The 26,685-nt window shown below is 38.2% G+C and overlaps 2 protein-coding genes across 3 annotated transcripts; one reads left to right on the forward strand and one right to left on the reverse strand.

Moving 5' to 3' along the window:
- Nucleotides 1–8,909: 8,909 nt before the first annotated feature.
- LOC104706745 (histone-lysine N-methyltransferase ATXR6) lies at nt 8,910–10,782 on the reverse strand. 2 transcript variants are annotated; one of them, XM_010422959.3, is made up of 6 exons: nt 10,424–10,782; nt 10,078–10,164; nt 9,769–9,998; nt 9,541–9,641; nt 9,197–9,412; nt 8,910–9,109 (listed from the first exon to the last, which is right to left on the reverse strand). In XM_010422959.3, the coding sequence occupies exons 1-6, from the start codon at nt 10,683–10,685 to the stop codon at nt 8,950–8,952; spliced, it is 1,056 nt and encodes a 351-aa protein (XP_010421261.1). In that variant the 5' UTR covers nt 10,686–10,782; the 3' UTR covers nt 8,910–8,949. The 2 variants fall into 2 exon arrangements, with proteins under 2 accessions (XP_010421261.1, XP_087317941.1); XM_087461815.1 differs by having other exon boundaries at nt 9,769–9,994; nt 10,424–10,702.
- Nucleotides 10,783–14,545: 3,763 nt separating this feature from the next.
- On the forward strand, nt 14,546–15,001 carry LOC104709331 (uncharacterized). The gene has a single exon (XM_010425963.1). The coding sequence runs from the start codon at nt 14,546–14,548 to the stop codon at nt 14,999–15,001; it is 456 nt and encodes a 151-aa protein (XP_010424265.1).
- Nucleotides 15,002–26,685: the final 11,684 nt, after the last annotated feature.

The following is a 26,685-nucleotide window of genomic DNA, read 5'->3' on the forward strand; positions in this document are numbered from 1 at the left end:
AATCTCTAACCAACTCTCTTTCTAATTGTCGTGGCTCACATGGATGATTTCATCTTTGCAATAATTTTGCGAAAACCCCCTATAACTACCCATAGTTTACCAAACATTCGGGGAAACAAAAAACACAAACCACCTAGAGAAACAAAAATATATGATAACTTTGTTTATATACCGGTAGTGACCGTTGATTAGTGTAACTTCAACGTAAAAAGAAAATGTAGAGTATTTAATCGAATAATCTTATAGAGAGAGAGATGCTGATATCCGACATGTATGATGCCAATGTCTCCGATGAAATCTTGAATGCTAACACTCGGATAGTACAAGTACCGAAAGATCCGAAAGTATTATCATACCACCAAGAGATATCTCCAATATTCTAACTATATGGAGTATATGATTTATAAATTCTTGTTTTTTTTGTTTTTAAATATCAGTATGTAATTACGAGATAAATGACTTTTTATTATATATCTTAAGAATTATATTAAGATATATATCTTAATATCTTAAAAAATATAGTAGATGATAGAATATACGATCGTTAAGTTTTAGAAAACAAAATAGAGATAGATTTAATATATATTAATTTACTATAATGAGTGTTTGTGCACGGTCAATATAACATCTATGGTGTTTATCGGGAAAAAAATAAGACCAATAAATTAATGGAAAATTAAAAAAAAATCTATGAATATTTAATTATAAGAAAAGAGTATAAAAAAGTAAGCATGGTGGGTTAGGTGCTTCATGCTTGCATATACAATTTATTTGTAATGCGTTTTTTCCAAGCTTATATTAAATAATAATAATATTGATAAGAAACAACAAGGGTAATGCATTTTTTTCCAAGCTTTATAATTTCACAAGAGAAATAAGAAAACAGAACATGGTGCTTACTAAATTTAGAAACCGAGTACTGTATTTACCATATTGACAGACAAATTCTTGTATATGACTTTTTAAAATTTTGAATGTATATACCCGAGTAATGAAATTTGATGTACTATTTATTCAAGTTGATAATAAAAGAGATAACCTAGGAATCATATCGGATATGATGGAGGAAGTGATGAGAGGAATCAAATGCCATTTTCTTTCACGAATACTCTTCTTAGTTAAACCATTTTTTTGTCGGTAATGAAATTTTCTTAATTAATTAAACCATAAAATTATATTAAGATCCAATGATGTGGAATCTCTCTTCTATTTTACTATGATATAAAAGACTAGAAACAAAAACCTGAGTTAGCCAAATAATTTTCATAGGACACACACCACTTTTTTCTTAAAGTATTGAAACATTATTCTCTGATCTCATAAATCTAATTTTAATTTTTTCCCCCTTTAATGTATAGCGTAATAGCTAACGTCGATGTTATATCAAGAAGTTCTGTAAACGGTATATGTATATACAATAGTTAACCAATTTCTAAATTACTTTTACCTACTAAATTTTTTTAATAATTTTTATTATAAATAATGAAATTTTGTATATGCTTTACAAAAATTGTTATTTCGATATGTTTTACACAAAAAAAAAAAAAAAAAAAAAAACATGTTGTTAGATTGAAATATCAATATCTAAGAATATGTTTGTTGGATTAGAATTCAATTTGTACCCAGGCTTAATTCAGATTGTATGTTAGTCCTACGACAGCATGCATGCATATATAGCAGCCTCGGATTCGACTTTTTCTAAAGAAATGACTTTAAAGGCCAATAAAATTCTTACTATAATTACTAGTTCTAAAGTCTTTGAAAATCACTACTTGAACTGATTAATTTATACATATACAATAATATACGCTGTTGCGTCTGTGTGTTTGTGTCTAATGTCTATTTTACATATTAGGTAAGAGACAAATATGAGCATTCGGAGCGAAACAGAGCCAATTATTAATTGATACAAGATGAGCTCACAAGTTCTGTCCATTTTTACTAAATTAGTTAAATTATTTTTGTTGTTTGCCAAAAAAAAAAAAAAAAAAAAAAAAAAGTAAAATTATTTTTGTCTCCATATATTGGAGCCCAACACACAACTCCTTCAGAACTTTTTTTCTTAAAAAAGATTTTTCTAACAAGTTTCTTTAGGTTTTTGTTTGGGTAGTTATGGTAATAAATATAGATAAAATTATTACTAGGAGTTCTGGACTAAATAGGCAACAAATGAGAGTGATCGTTAACAGTTACATCATTTTTCCAACCTTCTTGTTACCAACTCGATAGTATCAAATCCTATACATATGAGACGTAGTGTAGACTTCCTACACTTCCAAGTTGTAATGATGTCAAAAAAAAAAATTAAAAGTTGTACGTAATATCAAATATAACTCAAAATGTTTGTAATAATATACGTTTAATTTGCATTAAGGAGAAAAAAGGAAATAAAATTTAAATGTACATAGGATATATGTATCATAGTATAGTAGTGTTCCGATACTTTATGAAAAGTGGTTCCCTATGAAAATTATCTGGCTAACTCAAATTTTTGTTTCTAGTCTAAAAAAGTCAGAACCAGCACTGTCAATTGTGTCAAAAATATATTAAATTATTTGTAAGTAACCTTCCTATCAATTTGGCCGAAATCCATTAAACAATTGTCTACATTTCAAACACAATTATAATGCTTTTTGAAATATGATTACGAAACCAACGTTGGCGATTTAATTCAAAGATCAACTCATACAAGTCTCTTTGATCAAACGGTTTGAAGATTATTTTTGAAAGTAGAGAAATAGTAAACGTCGGTAACCATATGGGACCAACTTCCACCCGTGTCAACATAATTGTCATCATTTTAACCTTAATCAACGACAATTACACACAAAGAATCTAAAGGGTGAGTGAGTTAAAAGCAAAAATGAAATTTAATTAGAAAAACAGTAAAAAGGATAAAAGTTGTATTATGCGCACCATTTTACATGACTCACTAAAACAAAAGCATATTGATGATAATTCATTTTTTTTTTTTGTGGCATAAGCTTGAGAAATTTGGATCTTTTTCCCAAACCTCGATCATTATTTTTCTTTTTACACTACTTCAGTTAATTTGGAAATATTGTATATCCTTTTTTTTTTATTGTCGTTATTTCTGATGTTGATCTTTTTGGTGACCAATTCTTTAAATTATTATTTTTATTATATAGATATACACACATTTCTCAAAATAAAAAAAAACGAGTTAACTTTAAGAAACATATTTAATTATCGAAGCCTAAATTATCTGCAACAGATATAATTACAATGGTAAAGTTGAAAATTTTCAGGGCAAAAATAGCTTAGGCCATTTTAAAGCAAAACAATACATTAGTAAAACACAAACCATATGTGGATTAGTTGATTTATATAACGCCATCATCAATCCAATGTTATGACGTTAAGTCGTACTATTGCAGTATTTTTGGTGAGAGTTTATCGACTTGTAAGGTTAAAGTTATGTCCAATATATATTTTGGATCGTTAAGTCGTCCAAAAAAGTGGTGTCGTATGTAGCAAAGCTTTTACTTTTCTAAAGAGAAAGAAATGATTATGATCCCAATTAGAAACCCTAACGTAGGGGCAAAGAGGGGGAGACACTGATTAGCTATTATAACCCTAATTAAAAGACAGCCCGACATTAATTATTTAATAATCAAAGTTTGCACGGATAGATATAGTTTTCAATGAGATAATGATATTTGGCTTTTTGTTAAGGGAACAAGAGATAATAATGATGTCGGTAATAGTTGGTTAGTCTGATAACCTAAGTCCTAACGACAAATTTCTCTATTTACACTTTGCTTTACTTTACGATTTTGAAACCAATATGTTGGCAATTTGTCTTCACATCTGTTGTTGTACAGTTGTATTAGTCGAGATAAAGAAACGAAATGTTCAACTTTTTCTTAGTAATTAATTACTACGTATTAACTTAATTCGATATGTTCGTTGCAAACAAAAGTAAGATCGGTGTTAGGAAAATTCACTACTAATAAATAAGTGATCAAATAGAAGCAACTCAATATTTGTTTTGTGAATAGGTTTCAGGAAATATGGTAGTTTTTCATTCAAAATAATATTAAAATAAATAATTTTGAGGAAATTTGTTTATAATTTAAAATATACTTATTGAATGTAAATAAATAAATATGTGTGTGTGCATAATATTTTCCACGACGAAAAATTGACTAAGCAACTTACAACATATTGATAGACAAATATTTGTATTCTAATTACCCAAAAAGAAAGTGAATTTATAGGTTGTTGCAATGAAAAAAAAAACTCATATTTAATTACAAAAGAAAAACTACAATGAAAATAAACAAATAGAGAAAGAGTGGCGTAAATCACGTGAGAACGATATCCAATAAAATTAGGCAATAAGCCTTTTAGATACTATATATATATATATATATATATATTACCCTTGAACTGCATTAATTATTAGAAATTAACGAATACAGAGTTGAACTCAGATTGAATACATAGTGGGATGGAGTGATGGATAATGAAATCTGAAACCATAAATCTTTGTGACTTAGCTAATTTATCAGCTAGGAGGTTAATCGCCTTGATATCCATCTGAAAATGATAATGTCAAATCTTGTTGCCCATCCTTGTATGTCTTGTATCCAATTGTAGATATCAAATCTTCTATTATTACTATTGATTGCAAAGATCAAAGTTTGACAATCACCTTCAAAAATGATGTTTGTGTATCCACTATTCCACGATTGTTGCATAGCATAGATTAGGCTCTGGCTTTCGGTTTCAATAACAGACTTCACTACATTACCCGTTGTTTGATCCGCTTCTTTGAAATGACCTTGATCATTACGAACTAACCAAGCTAATGTGGATCATCTTTCTCCATTGATGAAACTGCCATCATAATTGCATTTAAACCCACCAAGAGGGTGGTTTCTCCCAATTGTGACTTTCTATTCTGGAACTCATGGTGTTAGTTGGTAGTTGATGAGAATATTTTGTGCTTGATATCACAACTGCAAGCCATTCATATGTTTCTTGTTTTGCTTCTCTTAAATCCCTTTGCTAACTATGATTTAGTTTCTGGAAGGTGAGCTTGTTGCAACTTGTCCAGATCTTCCATAATATCCAGAATGGTAGTAGAGATAGCCTATCATAGTTCTTCTTGTGTTTGTGAAATTTCAGAATCGCTTTTATTTTGGATTCAAGAGTCTCACTTGGATATAAGAGAAATCTGATTAGGATGTTGGATCCTCGCCAAATCTGCAATGCATGAAGACAAGTGAAGAATAGATGTTCAGTTATTTCTACCTTTGAGACACACCGTTTGCAGAAAGCATTTGTAGAAATATGACGTTGCTCCAGCACGGCTCCTGTAACCAGGCTCCTGTAACCAGTGCTCGTGACAATAACCGCCATAGGAAATACTTAAATTTTGGAAGGATTTTTGTTTTCCAGATATCGTTTTTTATTTGTGGATCTCCATATGGGGGGTCTGGCTTGGAATTCTTGATGTGGGTGGTGAGTTGCAAGCTAGTAGCCTGATCTGACTGAGCAGATACCATTTTCTGTATAATGCCAACCAAGATACTCATGTTTCTTCCAGATGCTGAGTTTGATTGATAGAATGTGAGTGACATCATCTGAGTGGACTCTCTCCCTTATCAACCTCTCATTCTAGCTACTTTTGTTTGGTAGAAAGAAGCTATCCACAATGGGTATATCTAGTTGATATTCAAATGCTTTTGTATGCATCGGCAATCCCCTACTATAAAACGCAAGCCTTTTTTTAAGAGGTCCCGACCAACAAGAATTAATTGCCAGCCAAATGAAGGTTGTGTTCCCATAGAAGCATCGAGGATGTTTGATCCAGAAAAATATCTCCCCTAAGTGTACGAGATAGAAGGCTATTTGGATTTTGAAGGATTTTCCATGCTTGTTTGGCTAGTAGCGCTTCATTAAATTGTTCTATGTCTCTAAAGCCAAGTCCACCCTCTTTTTTCATATACTTCATTCGGTCCCATGCTACCTAGTGGACTGCATTGCCATTTTGTTGAGAATTCCACCAGTAGTTTGCAATAATCCTTTCTATATCCTCATAGATTCCTATCGGTAACTTGAAGCAGTTCATTGTATAAACAAACATCGCCAGAACAATTGCTTTCAAGAAAACCTCTTTCCCGTCTTGAGACAGTAACTTGTTGTTCCAGCCTTTTAGATATTATTATTACTAGGTGATTACCCGCGCTACGCTGCGGGTTTTCTTTTATTATATTTTTGTTGTTTTTATCATTTTAAATGTCATGTTTTGATGATTTGATCATTGTAATTTCTAGTTTTCTTATCATTCACTAATGCAGTTGAAATCAACGTATGAACAACTACTCTTTACATTGAAGTATTTATCTAGCTAGTAACCTTTTCAACAATATCACTCACACAAAAGGTACATCATAAGATTCATTTATGATCTTGTTTCGCTGGAAAAGAGAGAAACTTTGTTAGATCTTATAGAGACATAAACCTTTAATAATACAAAACTGACGAACAGAGCAATTTGCCACACAATTAGCTTACTTAGCAATGTTGATTTTATTCATCAATCTTGAGTGAGTGATCTTCTCATTTAGAGCCCAACCCTTCCCCTTCATCACAACATCTCTATATAAGATGAAAAAGTTTAACTTTAGTTAATAATGATTTTTACAATTAAATATAGACAATGATGAATGAATCATTAACTTTTGGAGTGGAATATGAAAAGAGGCTATATGTTTTAAAGTTAACATTAATTATAGACATGTGACAAGTTAACATTAATTATAGACATGTGACAGATGCTGCAATGATGATGTGACACTCATATGGAGAGAGTTAGCAAACTTTCATATATATGATTTACCCTTTTTCTTTCTCCTTTTCTATGGCCTCCATACAAATTAAAAAAACATGGTTAATGAATAATGATTTGTAATTCCATAACAAATAGGGATTTTTTTTAACAAAATTATTGGATTTGTAAATCTTGTGATGGCTTCCAAATTATTATTATTATTATTTTTTAAAATTAACTATAAGATAGGTAACTATATATAAGACATGCGAAAGCATATTCAAAGTTAACAAAATATTAGTTTTTTTTTCATGTCAGAATATTACAGAGCAAATATATAAATATATTAAGTTTCCTCTGGCCACAAACTCCTAGAAATATCATACCATATAATAGATTAATTTGTCACGACAACGGTTGAGATGTACCAAATGAACGTGGAAATCTGCTTTTGTAAGAGCAGCAATATCCGAGCTTAGACGGGATCCCCTGTGATTACAAAGAGTAAGGCAAGAGCAGACCGGGTTAGGGCCCAGTTGTAGAGGTCTTTAGATATCCTCACGTCGTGGTAATCCCTCACATTGCTGATAACTCTGCCTTTTTTATTTTTTTGATGGGACTAGTTTTTTAAGGCGCAAGAGTGTAATATTCTTTAACTCTTTCAATTTTCTCAATTTCTCTTACAGTTTGAGGTCAAAGATTATCTGAAAGCTGCACGTATGCATTGATCTCGTAAACGCCATAACCTCCTCCCAACAAGGAGCTTTGGTTATTCTTGAAAAAGTTTTCAGGTTTAACCTTTAACGGGAACTTAACAGTCACAACATCCCAAATTACCATAGCACTGAGTATAGTAGTTCCAAATTAGTACAATATAGTAGTTCGATAAATCATTATATCTTTTAACATAAGCTTCAGATATTAAGAAGACATAAAATTAAACATAGACTTAAATAACAAAACGAATTAGTGAGGGGTTTGTTTATTTTTTTTCTCAAAATTATTGGATTTATAAATTTCGCAATGGTGTATACATTAATTTGACAAAAAAAAAAAGATTTAGTAGTTATGGCTTATGAGTGTCTAATATTAAGGAGTCAAAGAATGGTGGGGGTGAAAAGAAGCTTTTCCAAATAATAATAAATCATTTGTATCTCATTTACCAAAAAATAAAAAAAATAAATCATTTGTATCTCCAGGACTAAGCATGCAAATATGGGTTTCTCTTTTGTTGTTACTTGTTAGTGTTAAAGGCACTTAACTCTTAAAACATTAAAATTCCACCCTCTCTTTAACGTACAATCAACAGTAGCCCCCTAATTTTTTTTAATGCCTAATCAAGGACTTCGATTATACTATATAGAAAAGAAAGATGATTAAAAGTAATTACGATGGAACTTAAGTGACAGAATCAGATCTCATCAATCTTGCAAGTTGTATATAATTTTAGAGTGTACAAATTGGTTGTTCGATGTAGACAAAATCTTTGATAATGATCTATCAAAAAAGTTTGGTGGATAGATATGATTTCGACTACATATTATTGGTAGCTACTTGAACACACGACTAAGCTAGTTAATATATGTACTAATCCTAACCCTTGTTATTTGTTTTAAGTTTTATGAAGCATTAACATATGAAATTTGAGTGTCTTTTTGGAGTATTTTCACTAAAATAATTATCAAATTGTTTTCTGTACAACCCATCAAAATTGAATATATTTTCTGTTGTAGAATGTAAAAAACAAAATGGAAAAATACAGTATGTAAGTGTTGTGGGGTCACACAAATCAGAAAGAGTTTTTGATGCTAACTTTCAAAGTTGCTTGAAGGTCTCTTTCTCTTCCTTTAACAACAACAAATTTTATTCCGGAAAAAAAAAAAAAAAAAAAAAAACAACAAATTTTATTTTTCTTCACTATTCTTTAATTATCAAAAAATAGTACACAAATTGTTACAACAAGGCTTCAAATTTTGGCCCAACCTAAGTTTCAAAAAAAAAAAAAAAAAGTTTTGGCCCAACCTGAAATAAGACTTTTTCTTTTAGTTTTTTGAATTTTTGTTTGGTGTTTTTGTGTTTTTGTTTGTAATGGACAAGTAACCTTGAATAGGTTAAATGAATGTTCTTGTGTATATATCACAGGGGGGTTATACAAAATGTTCAGTTGGATACTCATGTTCATATCCGTTGTAATCATAATATAATCTCTCTCCTTTGGATATGTCTCTGTTAGCTACGAGTAGAACCCTAGCTTCTCCGTTGATGTTGAACCTCACACACTTCAGGTTCTGCTTCTTCCTCCCTTCTCTGAAATTTTCACAAAATGTTCAAAACACACAAATGACTACAAGCAATACTAGAATGTAACCATATTATAAGAGGAGAGAAACTCACGGTGAGTGATTGTTGATGCCGCTGATGAACCGTGCGATGTTACTACGTTTGTCCGGGCAAATAACGAGGCATTGAGTAGGATCAGAGGCATGAAGTAGAGTCATCATGCTGTCTCCATCATAGTCATCTTCTCTGTTGCTCAAATAATCAACATCTCCAACGTACTCTGTGATTATGGTCCAGTCTTTTATAAACCTGTCTGCTTCTACCGCAAACCTGTTCAGGTTTTCAATAAAATCAGAATTCAATACGATTCTAGATTGATAAATGCATTTCTTATCCAGTCATACTCTCTTTTCGGTTTAGAAATGTACAAAAAAGAAGCTAATAAGAAGGTTAAGTACCCTTCATAAGGATCGAAGACGACCATAAGAGGCGGGCATTCACCACGGTCCATCATATTCTTGCACAAGGCTAAGGTCTCTACACCATCTTTAGATAGAACCTGTAAGAAATTTGAATACAAACTTAACTTTTTTCTCTTGATACTAAACTCAAATGAATACTTTCAAATAGATGTGACTGAAGAACCGAACCGATGCAAATTCATATGGACTTAAAAATATATATACCTGCATGCCTCCTTTCTCAAAAGCAGCTTGGTTTGAAGATCTCGGAGCCTTGCCAGATACATAGGTAAGCTCATTGCTGAACTTGGTGTTGGAGGCTCTCAACGCAGTAGCAAGAGACGCCATCTGCTCGAGCCTCCTTTGAGAATCATTAGTAGGAATGTAAGAAAGAAGCTTTCTCTTCTTCTTTGACATCACCAAGCTAGTCTTTTTCCGTTTCTTCCCAACACTATCTACAAACATTTCCACTCTTCAGATTAAATACATCCTAACACAACACATTTGTGGATTTTGACTTAATAATTTACATACCTGAAGAAGAAGTTGAGAATTGAGATGAATCTGGAGACCGCTTAATCCGGAAAAAATCAATAATTTTAGTCTGAACAAGAGGGAAAGCTGCAAATTACAAAACTTTTCGTTAATTTATCATCTAAAAAATTGAAACTTTATAGAATCAAATGTGATACACATAACCTAAAACAGTTTCAAGTGATTTATAAAGTTCAAATCAAAATCAAATTCGCAATATCAAATCAAAGATAGAGATCAAGAAACCCAGAAAAATTCAAATCTAAAGCTCAACAATGACATAGGCGAATCAAAAGGAGGAAGCTTTGAGAATAGAGAAATATGGGTTTTAGCGAAAGAAGCTTACATTTGGGGATCTGGTGTTTGGAACAAGAAGGGCAGAACCAGGAGCCTTTGGGAACTGAAACGAGGATTGGTCTGAGACAAAAGAGATGAAACCCTTTATCGCATTTGTCGCAAAGAAGAAGCTTCGCAGGTTGTTTCCCGGAGTTGCATTCTTCGCAGACCGTATCCCAAGCTGAATCTGAATCTGAATCTGATACATCCGCCTGTGGAGGTTCGGATCTAGGGTTTGACGCCTGGGTTCTTCTTCTTCTCACAGCCACCATTGTTACGCTTTTTGTAGATTTACAAGAGAAAGAGTAAGAGAGAGATTATAAACATGAGATTGAGAGAGGTGAGTTGAAGAGTTGGCGCTCTGATTTCACCGGTTTTTCGCGGGGGAATTTTTGATTTGGCGCCGCTGTTCCGGTTTTCTCTAACCCGGTTTTATGGAATCAGGACTAGTGTTTTTGGTCATTCTTATCGGTTCGGTTCAGATAGAGCCAATTATCGAGCCAATCTTAAAAATCTCAGTCTCGGTTTACTCTGGTTATGATCTTATCAATTACTTGACATCAAATAATTATTAAAGATGATCTTACCGTATTATCCACAAAATCTATATGTTCAAATAAATGCAATAAATTTTGTAATTTATGGAGGTCTACAAAACCGTCCACTTTATCAATTTGTATTCTTTTTTCCCTTATGCGTAAAGTTTGTACACCGTATGTTCAAATGTAATTTTCTTTTTTAAAACAATTATTTTGGTTAAATTAATTCTTCATTATAATTTTATCTTGCAATTAATCAAACATAACATTACAATAACAATGTTAACTTGATTTATCTATCCATATGGCAAACTTTTACTACAAGTAATAACATCCAATGAACATGTTTGTCGTAAACAAAATCATACTTGTGAATCACCAACTCAACTGATTTTGTTTGATATTTTTTTTTATGATATTTATACTCAGAGATCTTCTCGAGACCCTTTACTAAATTTTGATAGAAAATTAATTGCAATGAATGCATGCGAGGGTTTTTTTCAAAGGGCTTTTGACCATTTCCACATAATAGATTATTCCTATATTAACATTAACATTATATATTATAGATTAAATCATATATGTATTTTTTGATTACAAACTAGTAGCTTTTTAGTGTAATCATATGTCAATACTATGTTAAAATTAATCAAACCAATCATAAATTTAAGCATAAAAAGTTAAGATTTGAAATCTAAAAAGTATGCTTTAAAGATTTACTAAATAATAGTAAATTATGAACAAAATTAGTAGAGATAATTTGAAATATAGTTTGGAAAAATAACTTTGTGGAAAATATATTATAATTAATATCACATATGAAAATTGTTAATAAGGAATATCCATAAAATTTAGCTACAATTTTAAAATTTTGTTAAAATATTATCTACTTGTTGTATTTAGTTCTATGATTTTAGGTACAAGTACAACAATGAGGATAACAAAAATAGAAGAAAAAATCATAATATAATATTTTAATCAAAAGTATATGACAAAACTTACATATTATATCTAATTAATTTAAAATTCTTAACATATCGATTGAAAAATTTCATATAAATATTTATACATATGAAAATATACTAACAAGATTAAAAAAAATTTGAGTTTGAAAAGACCCCACTTTTTTTTTATTAACCTAATAACCCCATTGTTGGATATGGGCTGCGCCCAATATGCCACTCGGTCCAACAAGATAAACTAATTTTGATTTCGGCCTGACAAGATTGTGAGAAAGTCATTAAACATTCCGCAGAGGGCAATCTCGAAAATTCGCACCAGGAACCCAAGGGAACCCTAGGTCAATAGTCACTTATAAAAGGAAACAACATTTATTGGAATCACCATCCTGACCCCCGGACAATACCTAGAGATCAATACTTTGCATCGAAAACTGTTATTGTCTTTTGTATAATCCTTTTTAGCTTCCGAGCTCGTCACTATTGACTTGTTAGTTCTCCTGTGAACTGACGAGATCGATCTTGACTCGTGTTAGTGACGACCTCACGTTTTCATCGTTAATAATAGAACTAGCTTCACTCTTTCCCCAAATACTTTATTCATCTAGTGTTGTGCAATCCCCAGTACAAACAATTGTCGCCCACCATGGGGCAAGAGTAGAACGCTTCTTTTGACGAATCAAGACCAACGGTCCTCACTTCCTCGAAGTTTCAAGACTCATGACGAACCCCATCGAAGACCTCAACGAAGCAATGGAGCAGCCAACAGAGCAGCGATGAGGGCGAACGAGAACACGAATTGTCCCCCCGCCGAGTTCCCTGTCGAACCCCCGGCCGAACTCCCTGCCGAACTCCCTGCCGAGCACAACCGAAGGCTCCCTGCCAAGCACAATCTCTCCGCCAGCGCCCGACGTGCCCTCTGAGCCTCTCGTAGCTGCACACGCCGAAGCCGAACCTGCCGCAGACCAGTTGGTCACCAACTCCGCCGCTCTCCTCACCGTCGCTCTCACCAACGCTACCACTCTCCCCAACGCCGCTCTCCCCAACGCCTTACCCGTGCAAAGAAGCAGACTCGATGACATGATGCAGGTCATTCTCGATCGTCTTGATGGCCAGGAAGTACGAACAAACGAACGACTCGAGGCAGCTGCACAAGAGGCCTCACAGAACCAAATCAGCAAGTTCCAGCGAAGGAGGGGCGAGCGCCGAAACGAATGCAGTCCTGCTAGCGAGAACGAAAATCCTCCCCCACCGCAGCTATCTGTGGAAGACCGATACGACAGCCACAGACGCCGCCCAGCGTCTATAATCGTAGGATCCGTTGACCGACACAGCAGAAAGGAGCCAACTGACGAGCAGCAGGACGGCCAAGGCCAGAGGAGAGGAAGTCCGCCGACTCCAACACTGCCGATCCAACAGTCCGAGGGAAATCTCAAGGACGAAACCATACGACACCTAGAGACAATGGTCCACGAACTCTCCTCAAAAGTCCACCGAGCAACGAGCTCCGCTCCCACCCTTGATCGAGTGCTCGAAGAAGTCCAGCGCTCGCCGTTTACAGCACGGATCTCCCGCGTTCGAGTCTGCTACGTGAACAAGTTCAAGTTCGTCCCGTACAACGGATTAGATGATCCGAAACCATTTTTAACTTCAATGAGTTTTGCAATCAGCCGAGCTCATTTCAGCGACGAAGAGTACAAAGCTGGCTGCTGCCAGCTATTTGTCGAGAATTTAGCCCATGAAGCTCTAGGATGGTTCTCCCGGCTCCCGCCACACTCGATAGGAAGCTATCACGAGCTGACCACTGCCTTTCTCCAGCACCACTCCACGTTTATGATTCGAGGTGCCTCGAACGCTGATCTCTGGAACATGTTCCAGCATAACAACGAATCTCTCCGCGACTTCATGGAGAGGTTTAATAGAATCGTCTTGAAGCTCTCGATCGCCGACGATACAACAATATCAGCTCTCCACAATGCTTTTGCTCACGGCTCCCTATTTAGGGAGAACATCATAATCCACAAGCCTTTGACTCTGGATGATGCACTACACCGTGCTAACAAATACATCGAGTTAGACGAAGAAAGGGCATCAAGGACGAACCTTCCAGAACCGCCGACCCCCAAATCGGCCAAAGGAAAAGAGAAGGCACAAGACGAGCATCACGAGCCTCGTCAACACTTTGACAAGGAGTACGCTGATAAGTTGGAAAAAGGAAAGAAAGTTCAAGAATTTGCAGTTAGTAATCAAGATCCCCAAGCATCTTCATCAAAGCCTTGGAATAACAAGTGGGTTTGAGACCCATCAGGTAAAGGTGGCAAAAAATATTGTGAGTACCACAAGTGAGCAGGACATTCAACAGAAGAGTGCCACACCCTCCAACAAGTATTGCTCGACAAATTCAAAGAGGGCCAAATTGACGTCGACATCGAGCGATGACAAATATCATCCCACAAAGATAACCACTTCTTTAACCCTGAGAACGAAAATCCGAGTAAGCGGTACAACACCGCCCCCGCGCCACAAAAAGGACCCGAAACCCTGCCCCACCCCCCACCATTAACCCATAAAAGGAACCCCGAGCCAGCTGAAGATGCGAACGCTCCAGCTCCGCGCCGAAGAATAAATATAATCATGGGCGGTCTGGCGGCTTGCCGGGACTCGGTTTGTTCTATCAAAGCTTACCGGCAAGGATTAGAGGTCAAGCGAGAATGGTTAGCTCAAAGCACACAACCTACTACGAACTCTGATCCAATCGTGTTCACTGAGGCCGATGCCTCGCGGCTAACTGGGCCGCACAACGATCCACTTGTGGTCGAGATGGAGATCAGTGAAAGCATGGTCACCAAAATCTTGATCGATATAGGCAGCTCGGTAAATGTCATTTTTAAGGACGTGCTCATTCAAATGGAGGTCGACCTATGGACTGCCGAGCACGACGTTCAACCTCTCACCGAGTTCGATGGTGACACAGTGATGACGGTAGGCACGATCATGCTACCAGTCTATGTGGGTGGGATGATGCATTGCATCAACTTTGCTATCATTGACAAGCCGATCGTATATAACGTCATCCTCGGCACTCCTTGACTGCATAAGATGAAGGTCATGGCGTCAACTTACCACCACTGTGCAAAGTTCTCAACTTCTAGAGGAATATTTACATTACGAGGGGATCCACTGGTAGCAAGAACCTGCTTCATTATTGAACGACAACAACGCAATGCCAGGACATTCACCATTTCGAACTTAGCCGAGCGGCCAGATAGTCGTGTTCGCCCAAACATCGAATCAGTCATCCAAGTAAACTCGTTGCGTAGGGATCGGTGCCGACCTGTCACAAACCGTCAAGGACTAGCTCGTAAAGTTCGTATGCCATAACCCCACAACCTTCGCATGGAACATGAGCAATATGATCGGCATCAAACCCAACATTACCTGCCACGAGCTCAATGTGGATCCGACATTCAAGCCGATCAAACAAAAGCGACGCAAACTCGGTCTAAAGCGTACCACCGCTGTCAACTAGGAAGTCAAAAAGTTGCTTGAGGCTGGATCCATTAGAGAGGTTAAGTATCCCGACTGGTTAAGCAATCCAGTCGTGGTAAAGAAAAAGAACGGCAAGTGGCGGGTCTGCATCGATTTCACCGATCTCAACAAGGCGTGCCCGAGGGATAGCTTCCCCTATCGCGAATCGACCAACTAGTCGAGGCAACCGCGAGGAACGATCAGGAGAAAACAGCCTTCATCACCGATAAAGGAACTTACTGTTACAAGGTTATGCCATTTGGCCTAAAAAACGCTGGTGAGACCTATCAGCGCCTTGTTAACCGCATGGTTGCCGAGCAGCTCGGGCAAACCATGGAAGTTTACATCGATCATATGCTGGTCAATCGACCCGTGCCGCTGATCACGTCTTGCATCTCGCTTAGTGTTTTGAAGTACTAAACAGGTACAATATGAAATTGAACCCAACCAAGTGATGGTTCGGCGTAACTTCTGGAGAATTCTTAGGATACCTCGTCACCAAGAGGGGTATCGAAGCTAACCCGAAACAGATTTCGGCGCTTACTAACCTCCTATCTCCATGCAACACTCGCGAAGTTCAACGCCTCACCGGGCGGATCGATGCTCTGAACAGATTTATTTCACGTTCTATCGATAAGTGTCTACCGTTTAACCAGTTGCTTCGCACCAACAAGAATTTTGAATGGGATGATAAGTGCGAGTCCGCCTTCCAGGAACTCAAGAATTATCTCGCTACTCCCCCCGTCCTAGCAAAGCCCGATCAGGGCGAAACTCTGTATCTGTACATTGCTGTCTCCGGCTCGGCAGTCACTGGCGTATTAATCAAGGAGGACAAGGGAGAACAGCACCCAATCTTCTATGTAAGTAAAAGCCTCGACGGAGCCGAGCTCCGCTACCCCACGTTAGAAAAACTCGTCTACGTTGTAGTTATCTCGGCCAGGAAGCTTCGGCCATATTTTCAACCCCACACTGTTGAAGTATTGACCAATTAACCCCTGCGAATCATTCTCCACAGCCCCAGTCAATCAGGTCGTCTGGCGAAATGGGCAGTGGAACTCAGCGAGTACGACATCGAATATAAAAACCGCTGATTTCTTGGTCGAGCTCCCCCCTGAACTAGAGTCCGGTTCCCCACGAGAAGAGAAGTGGACACTGCACGTTGACGGCGTGTCCTCTCGACATGGCTCCGGGATCGACATACACCTCGTTTCACCAACAGGTGAAGTACTCGAGAAATCATTTCGGCTCGCCTTTCCTGCCTCAAACAACGAGGCCGAGTATGAAGCCCTAATCGTAGAAATGAGATTGGCAGGTGGAATCGGGGTAAAAAGGATACAAGTCTTCTGTGACTCACAGTTGGTAGCCCACCAGTTTAGCGGCGACTATGAGGCGAAAAACGACCGCATGGATGCCTATCTCAGAGTCGTCCAAGACATATCTAACACTTTTGAGACATTTGAGCTGAACAAAATTCCCCGAAGCGACAAGGCACCGGCCGACGCCCTGGCCATCCTCGCGTCAACGTCCGACCCCGACCTCTGCCGAGTTATCCCTGTCGAGAGCATCGATCAAGCAAGCATCAACCTCCCTGCAAACACCGAGCCCAATGTTCAAGATAAAAAAAAAGAAAAAAAAAAGATTTTCGAAGATGAGACTTTCAGTGATCAAGTCTCGAAAAAGCAAAGAACAAATGACGGCACTCCCGTACTCACGCTATTCGTCGTTGAAACATCGGCAAGTGTACCACCAACACCTGTTGAGAGCTCGTCCGAGCAAGGATCCGCGTCTATCGAAGAAGGACAAACATCATCGTCTCAAGAACAAGCGTCACCATCTCAAGAACAAGCGTCACCATCTCAAGAACAATTTTCATCGTCTCAAGCACAAGCGTCATCGTCACACGCCCAACCCAATCCCGAACCCCTCGAACGACCACACGATTGGCAAGAAGAAATCTGTTGTTTTATCGCAGACGGCATCGTCCCCTCGGACAAGTGGAAGGCCCGGCGCCTTCGGACTTGCTGCACGCATTACACACTCCTGGATGGCAACGTCTTCCGTTGGACAACATTTGGTGCACTCTTGACTTGCGTCGGTCCCGAAGAAATCAATAATGTAATGAGAAAAGTTCACGAAGGTTCCGGTAGTAATCACTCCGGAGGTCACTCGCTCGCACAACGCATACGCAATAATGGTCATTATTGGCCAACCATGAACGATGACTGCGAGAAATTCGTTGCTAGATGCAAGAAATGTCAACGCCACGCTCTAATCATCCATGCGCCAACCAAGCTGTTGAGGACGACCTCTCCACCATACCCTTTTATGAGGTGGGCAATGGACATCGTCGGACCTCTCCTCGCATCCCGTCAGAAGAAATACATCCTCATCATGACGGATTATTTCACCAAATGGGTTGAATCCGAAGCCTATGAAAAAATCGGAACAAACGAAGTCCAGAAGATTGTGTGGAAAAACATCATTTATAGGCACGGAATTCCGTATGAGATTGTCACCGACAACGGCACGCAGTTCACTTCGCTCAAATTCAAAGGTTTTTGCACGAAGTCGAGAATACGTCTGAGCAAGTCGACCCCCCGCTATCCACAAGGCAACCGACAGGTCGAGGCGACCAATAAAACTATCATTGATGGACTAAAAAAATGACTCGAAGAGAAGAAAGGTCTCTGGGCCGACGAGCTCGATTTCGTGCTATGGTAACACCGGACCTCTCCGCGCCGATCAACCGGACGGACACCGTTCTCCCTTGTGTATGGAATGGAAGCCCTTGTCCCAGAAAAAATTGGCGTACCAACATTAAGCCGCTCTATGCTCCTTCACAATTCCATTCTAAATACCGAAATGATGCTCGATACTCTTGACACTCTTGAAGAAGAACGCGACAAGGCACTTTTCCGAATTCAGAACTATCAGCAATAAGCCGCTAAGTATTACAACAAAAAAGTAAAGCCACGCCACTTTGACGAAGGCGATCTCGTCCTCCGAAAACTTTTCGAAAACACCGTCGAGCTCAACACAGGAAAGATGGGCGCTCAGTGGGAGGGCCCTTACCTGATTTCCAAAGTCGTCACTCCCGGCGTCTACCAGCTGCTCGCCATGGATGGCACTCGAATTCCTTGTTCATGGAATTCCGGTAACCTTAAACGTTATTACCATTAGAAAAAGCGCAAGTCGCCAAAAAGAAAGAAAAAAAAGCGCTCGTACTACCGAGCTCTCCCTTTGTAATATGAACTACGAATGACTTGATCCCTTTCTATACCAAAAAATAAAAATAAAAACAAAAGTATTAACGCTTCAAAACACAAATGAGCTCTCTCGAACGAGTCCGTCTTAGCGAGATGTCCAGCTCTTACATCAACCCTCTAGCCAAGGGAAGGATTGAAAATGCGTTCGTCATGGATGCAGCGGTGAAATAATCCACATAAATAAGCTGACCCAGATCGCACTCAGCTAGCAGGCGATTAAGTTTGTATAAGCTAAGTTCTTACTTGCACTCTCTTGCCGACCTCGTGGCACACACAGGGTAAGCCAGACACCAGAGCCGCACCTAAAAGGTACAACGAGCTCATCTTGACTACCACCCTAAACATTTGGTATTCGACACACGTAATAGGATAAGCCGGGAGACGTCTCGCACCGTAAAGTACAACTTGATACCAAAGATAGGAAAAACACAGTAACATTCTTACTCCATAATCCAAAAGCACACAAGAACAAGACAACAAAAGCAGACTACAAAGGTCACACTCGACACAAATGAAAATTAACAAAACAAACAAGTCTCGAGTACGAACTCAGTCTTCCATTCCCATATCGGCATTGGAGGGTTCATCAAACTCCAGCTCGCCGAGCTTCACCTGCCAGGACTGGCACTCCCTCCGCAGACTATCTAGCGTGTTCATTGGGACGTTTGCACCCCTAGGAACATCTCCTCGAGATATGAGCAGATTCCTTCAGCACAGTTGCTCTCAACGAAGAAATGATCCGTGCACTCTAGCTGAATAATGTAACGACGCAATGTGTCAATCTGAGTTCGGCAAGCGTCGATCTTCGCGTGACTCTCGAAAGGCCTGGTGCCGATAGGCTCAAGATCAACCTCCTCAAGATCGGGAATTTCCACTTCAGCCAATAACGCTTCCTGGCGAGAGCGCTCCCCTAGCAAACGATCCCATCTCCACTTCGGAACGAAGAACCCCTCGTCGTCTCAAGATATGCAACAGTCCCGTCCACACGGCAAAACTGGAAATGCAGCTCGAACTTGCAACGTGTAACTAGAGTGTAGGCTCTCAACATTTGGATCCAAGCACGATAATACTCGACTTCAGAAAAAATTACGTCATCCGATCTCACAGCGAGCCACTCTCGCGCCCTCCTCAGCCATCTAGACCTCGTCGTTACAGGCATAAGACCGATCTCAACTATTCAAAACAGAAGGAGAATTTTATATTAAAAACAAGAAGTAGAATGATGAAAAATGAGCAACTCGAAGACTAATTTATAGAGAAAAGGGCACAATTTTCAAGGTAAAAGTGACCAATCCAGTGATTCTCGAAAAACGCATCCACTGAACGATCAACACATAGCATAAAACCAGAGGATAAAACATAAAGCCATTCCAGTCATAAGCAAGGTTCCAAAAGGAAAACACAACACTAAACGGCTCAACATCCGCTACAAAACGGGAATAACAATACAAGGAAACACAGCAAGTCACTGGTCGGCAGTGACTTGAGCACCCAAGGTCGCGGTAGCCTCTGTGATGATCTGCACACTGCCAACGCCCTCGGTGATCACAGGAACTCCCACGCTCCCCGGCTCCGCCTGAGGAATCCCAGAATCGATCATGCTCTCCAGGCCGACCATAGTCTCTAGAAGAGCCTCGAGGTCGCTGTCCAGAACATCGGCGATGTCAAAACCAAGGACCTTGTCCTCCCACATCTTCGCATCAGCCTCCAACCCAAGCAAAGTCTTCGACGGGATGACAATACCACCCTTTGCCAGCTCCTGGAGACAGTCATAAGTGCCCGTCACCTGGCTCAATGTCATAAGAGACTCGTGCGCTGCTCTGTTGTCAATAATGTGCCTTCTTATCCTCTTGATTCGGGACCTGAAACCAGCAATCTTGACATCGACCCTCTGCCGCTCTGCTTGCAGCTGCTGTAGCTGCCCCCTCTGAAATGCATGGTTAGCCTCAAGCTATTCGAAACGGGAACGGAAAGCATCGTAAGAAGCTTTGAGATCGGCCAACTGCCTCCTGTAACCGGCGGCTTGCTTCGTGAGAGTGGCAGTAACACCTCGCTCCTTGTCAAGGTCTTGGTGAAGCTCTTCGGCCGACCTCCTAGATGGCTTAGAAGGGCGAGAATCCGCGAGTTGCTTATCCAGCTCGACAATGCGGCGCTCATACGAGATGACCATACGGTTCACACCACCACCATCCTAAAAACATAAGGAGTGAGGAATCAAGACAGCAATTGAAAGAGTTAAAACATAAGAGAAAAGCCAACCTGAAAGTGCTTCCAAGCCCATGATCGGTACTAATCAGGATCGTGGAGAGAACCCAGAGGAGGAAACGGATCAAAGGAGCCGCGAACCTTGCTAGCAAGCTCTCCCCAAGCAACCCCGTTGTTGATAAACAACTCGTCCTTCGTCTTGTAAGAGAAGGAGAACGAGTCATCAATCTCAGTGGTTTCACCAACAAAAACCAACAAGTAAAGATAAGAAAAGAAAGATCACAAGCCAATCAAAGAAAATCGACAAGTAAAGATAAGAAACAGCAAAGCTACCGGGAATCAAATTCCACTCAGTAGCGTAAAACATATCGAGATTGTCAATTGAAATCTCACCCAGCCTGACAAAGAAGAAGTAACGCTGCCAACAGCGTATCTTCTTCTCAGCACCGACAACGATCTGATGACCCGATTTAGCACTAGTATAGAAATATCTCGGGCTACCTCTGACTTTCGTAAACTTAGTGGCTTCCTCTAAGAAATGCACGTCAACCTCTACACCACAGTTGGTACCAAGTATCACCAAACCAGCCGCATTACGGATACCTCCCACAGAAAGCTGAGAGATAGCTATCCTACGCCTCGCGCAATAACGTGTCAAAAACTCTAGTAAGGGGAACCAAAGACCACATTCAGTAAAGTAATGCTCATAGAGTGCGATGAAACCCGTTGGGGGCGCCCAAGGACGCTCATGGGACTCGGGAACCCGGAAAACCAACCCCTCGGGCATCTTACACCACCGCGCCATCTCAGCGATAGTATCCGAGGTACACAACGAAGGACCATGATCGGCCAGACCAGAAGCAAGATCGACGTCGGGACCAATAGGTATAGCACTAAAACCCAAAACAGCTGAACTTGTACCGACATCCTCAGCTGGGACAACGTCCATAGGACTCCCATGAGAACCACTCTCGCTGTCTTCGCTGAACTCGAGAATATCACCCAAATCGAAATCGTTGGCCAAACCGTCGATACTAAAATCTCCAAACTCCTCAATATCAATATCAACACCATCAAATGAGTCTTTATAATTGGTACCCTACTTTCTGATGAGCGCGTGTTGGATCACTACAAGGGTTTTTCCACGCATCAGAACAAAAGAGATTGGTGGAAGCCGACCTTCGTCCCCAAACGTGCCGACCTCGCAAAGATCAGCCACATCTCTAAACCGTGTCTCGCGACGACCTCCCATCATGAGATCGACATCACTACCATCTGAAACAGCATCAGACTCAACGTCGCAACTAATATTCCTCACGTCGCCCCCATGGAAACGGAGAATGTCGGGATCTTGAAGTCCTTGATCGTGCCGACCTCCAGCTCCAGCGTTGCTGACCTCGTGGGAAGTGGCGACCTCGCGGGAGGTGACAACCTCGCGAAGGGTAATGCCGACTTCGCAAGAAGGGGAGGTCTGCACACGACGTACGCTGACCTCCCGGGGGGGGGGGGTGCCGATCTCATGAGAATTGTCGAGCTCACGAATGATGCTGGACTCGCGAGGGAAGCTGGACTCACGAGAGATGCCGAGCTCGCGAGCGATGTTGAGCTCACAAGGGATTTCGAGCTCACTCACATGCCCCTTAGTTCATATTCGGAACCATCAACCTCATTGCCCATCAAGATATGAATCGGGAACCTCGGCACCCGCCATCAGCGGATCGTGCCGACTAGTGACTGAGCAAGGAGACGAGTCGAAAGTTGTACTTCCGCCCTCAAACCCGCGAAAACTGTCTGGTCTGTCGATCTTAAGCTCGATTTGCCAACCTCTAGATCAGTCGATTTCGCCGTCCCCGAGGATATCCACTGCAGTAATTTCGTCAGATCGATGCCGAACAAGCATCTCACCAACCTCAGTTCGCCGATCCCGGGCCCTAGAAGAGCCGAACTCTTTCTCCTTGCGTCGATCTCCTTTTTCAGACTCAATGCCTATCTCGTTCTTTGCGTCATCCTCAGAACCGAACTCAAGCGACCTCACCTCAAGATGCCTACCTCGAACAATACCGACCTTGCAGTAACCATAGTCGACACCTACATCGCCGTTCTCAAAGCCTCGAAAACTGCCTACCCGGTTTAAACAGTCCTCTTGATCCGCCGGATGGGACTGACCGGATCTTCTCGGGTCCAAATTGTCTTCGCGCCGGTTTTCAGCTGACAAATCTCGCCGATCGCCGACCATAGGCGATCTCACGAAGTAGGATGGGGCGGGTGGCGGCTAGGTCAAATAGGGGTAACACAAACAAGAGAGAAAAGTAGAGAGAGAAAGAAGCATAAGCATAAAAGTATAAGAAAGAGAGAGAAAGTTACCTTCTTATGGAGCGGAGGAGGTGAAGAAAAAGGAGAAGGGAGTGGATTTAAAAATAAGTAAATAAAACGGAAATTTTACTATCAAAATCCGTTACCTCGATCTGCGACCTGTTCCTTTTCAGGAAATTCATCGAATACCGCACTAAATTTCAGACCAGTGGATATCCCAAGTGTCTCTTGAAAGACGAGCCCAGAATTTACAGGAGAGTCACTATAGCAGTTTCTTCCCGGAAGCAACCCAAGACGATCTGTGCCGAGCAGGCATATTATAGACAATTTAAATACGTCCGCTGATCGCAGAAAAACTGCCGCTCTCCGGACTATGGGGGGAGTATTGTTGGATATGGGCTGAGCCCAATATGCCACTCGGCCCAACAAGACAAACTAATTTTGATTTCGGCCCGACAAGATTGTGAGAAGTCATTAAACATTCCGCAGAGGGCAATCTCAACAATTCGCACCAGGAACCTTAGGGAACCCTAGGTCAATAGTCGCCTATAAAAGGAAAAAACATTTATTGGGATCACCATCCTGACCCCCGGACAATACCTAGAGAGCAATACTTTGCATCGAAAACTGTTATTGTCTTTTGTATAATCCTTTTTAGCTTCCGAGCTCGTCATTATTGACTTGTTAGTTCTCTTGTGAACTGACGAGATCGATCTTGACTCGTGTTAGTGATGACCTCACGTTTTCATCGTTAATAAAAGAACTAGCTTCACTCTTTCCCCAAATACTTTATTTATCTAGTGTTGTGCAATCCCCAGTACAAACACCCATAATTATTATTTAATTCCTATGCCAAGAACAACACAAAGTGACCAACAAAAATCTAACTCAAATTATCATAAATTGTTGGCATTCTTTCTAATATAGATATGTATATGATACCATGTAGATAGATATGTGATCTACTTATCTTTTTCACGTTTTCTATTTTCAGAAAAAAAAAATACATAATCTAAGTTACAAAAATAAAAAATATATGTAATCTAAGTTACAAAAATAAAAATATATAAATTATGTGTTAAAATATATCCAATTTATTGAACATGTCACTTTCTGGTTTTGAGATGTTTTGTGATTTGGTTAGAAGGATTCATACTTTATAATTAAGATTTTAAAAAATTTGATTTCATTTTTTCAACAGGAAAAAAGAACTTTTATTCCTTTTTGAATTATTGTATATTAATAAATAAAAAAATTCAAAATAAGATTAGGTTAATAATTTAATAAATTAAAAAATATTTTCAATAAAATAAGTTTTCAAATATACAAACAATTTTTTATTTTTTCTTATATCTTATTATATAAAGTTGGATTTTCAAAGTTAGCTATTAACAGGATCGTGACACGTGTCAAGTATACTGATGAGATCTTGACATGTGTCGAAAAATTATTATTTTCAAAACAGCTAATTAAGATAATAGCATTAAATCTACATAAAATTTACATGTTTAGATATATATAAAAATTCCTAAGTCAAAAAGAAAAATTAAGAAAACTAATATATATTCCATTGTACGATAATTATATCATACATGTTTTCTCAATTAGATTTTGACATGTATAAACAAAAAAATAATTCATTAAGCATGTATGTTATTATTAGTCAGTAAATAGTGAATAACAAATCTAAAAAAAATAACAATATATCTACATAAAATTTACATGTTTATATCGAAAACTTTGATCTTTGATTTTTTTGTTCTGATATAATTTTGCTGATCTATTGTGGGTCTTTCATTTATGCGGGTTCTTCAGTGAAAGCTATCAGATGCAATAAAATGGAATTAAAATATATAAAGCCCGCTAAATTAATCGAGGATGGAAACACTGATAGAGGTTCCAAAGTGATTCTATATTTAGTAGCATTATAAGTTTTGAAGATTAGTCGGTGGTTGATGTTTCTGATCAAAATCTAGAGTTTTCTCTTCTAAATAATGTCAATGATGCCAGTTCTGAAACAAGAGCTGCTTGATCAAGTAATTGAGAAGCGATTTTGAAATTTCGGAAGTTAGAACAATAAACTATTTTAAAATTGGTTTCAAACGGGATTTATGTGGTTTTCTATCGAATTCGGTTCGTAAACCGTTTAAACACAAATATATAGAGAAATATATAAGAACTTTTGATTCGGGTAGAAATAAGTTGAGAACTTACGATTCAAGAATATGTGAGACGAGGTCATAGTTCTAAATAGTTTTGGTACAATGTGATACTTCTGAGGAGTAAATAGGTCATTGATCCTTTAACGTGATTATGACATATGTCATGTTTTGGATTGTTTATAAAGTTTCTATTTTATATATTTGAATTATCTAAGACTTATATATATACTATCATGATTATAATTTTCAATTTTTTATTTTTATTATGTTATATTAACTTTGTTTCAATTTCTCAACTTTTATTGGGTTGGTCATAAAATCATTGTAATCGAGTAGATAATTTTCACTAGTTGTTCATCCAAAATATTTTTGGAGTTAAAAAATTCATGGTTAAAGAAACTATGTCACAATTTTTTTTTAATAATAATAAGAACTATAATCATGCCAAAATGAAAGTAAAGCAATATAAAAATTGTTTAATTTGTTTAAAAGACATTTTATAGGTGGTGATAAAGAACATTAAAACATATCGTTATTGTATGTGGCTACTAATTATATGTTGCATTGATGAATTCTTTGTTTGTAAAATATTTTGTAATAAGTTGTGAAACGTTTTTGAATTTTGACAATAATAATATTTGTAATGATGAGTATTTGACAAAAGTTTTGGTGGGATATAATTTAGCTTTAGATTATTGTAATAATTGTTATAATATATTAAAAATATAAAAAGTATATATAAATGTATGAAGTTAATACAAATATAATTTTTTTCTCTAACTAAAATTATTTTAATATTTACTTCAGGAAATAAAATTTCTTTTTATTTTTTTTTAAAAATTGTTTAAGATATAAGATTTATTTTCTTCAACAATTTTAAAACCCGCACATCGTGCGGCCCTTATCTAGTATATATATATATCCTGGTAGGTTTATAACTTTTTCATATTTTAGTAAATTTTGAATTGATACATGTTAACATTTAATCGATAAAATTGACATGTGTCACGATCTTGTTAATTGAAAACTTAAAAAATTAAGTTTTATATAGAAAATAATAAAAGATATCTATTTTTTATAATTTAGTTTGATTTTTATAATATATAGATTTAATTTCAAGTCGGTTCAGATAATTAATAATTTGATATTGACAAGAAAGAATTTTAAAATAATAAAATGGTTTTAGTTATGATTGCTAGATTTTGGTTCGGTTTAGTTGATTCGATTCGGTTTTCACCTAACCATTAATTGGATCAACCAAAACCGACATAATAAGAGTGTCTCTAGTCTACTTTAATGT

This window comes from Camelina sativa, chromosome 8 (assembly GCF_030686135.1).
Source record: "Camelina sativa cultivar CO46 ecotype springtype chromosome 8, ASM3068613v1".
NCBI classification, from domain to species: Eukaryota; Viridiplantae; Streptophyta; class Magnoliopsida; order Brassicales; family Brassicaceae; genus Camelina; species Camelina sativa.

Bases quoted from the DNA above. Each gene is read 5' to 3' on its own strand.
- LOC104706745 (XM_010422959.3), bottom strand. From the start codon at position 10,685: ATGGTGGCTGTGAGAAGAAGAAGAACCCAGGCGTCAAACCCTAGATCC. The intron at 10,165-10,423 runs GTAAGCTTCTTT...TGTAATTTGCAG, and splicing joins CAAACACCAGATCCCCAAAT to CTTTCCCTCTTGTTCAGACT. The intron at 9,999-10,077 runs GTATGTAAATTA...AAATGTTTGTAG, and splicing joins ATTCTCAACTTCTTCTTCAG to ATAGTGTTGGGAAGAAACGG.
- LOC104709331 (XM_010425963.1), top strand. From the start codon at position 14,546: ATGGGCGGTCTGGCGGCTTGCCGGGACTCGGTTTGTTCTATCAAAGCT.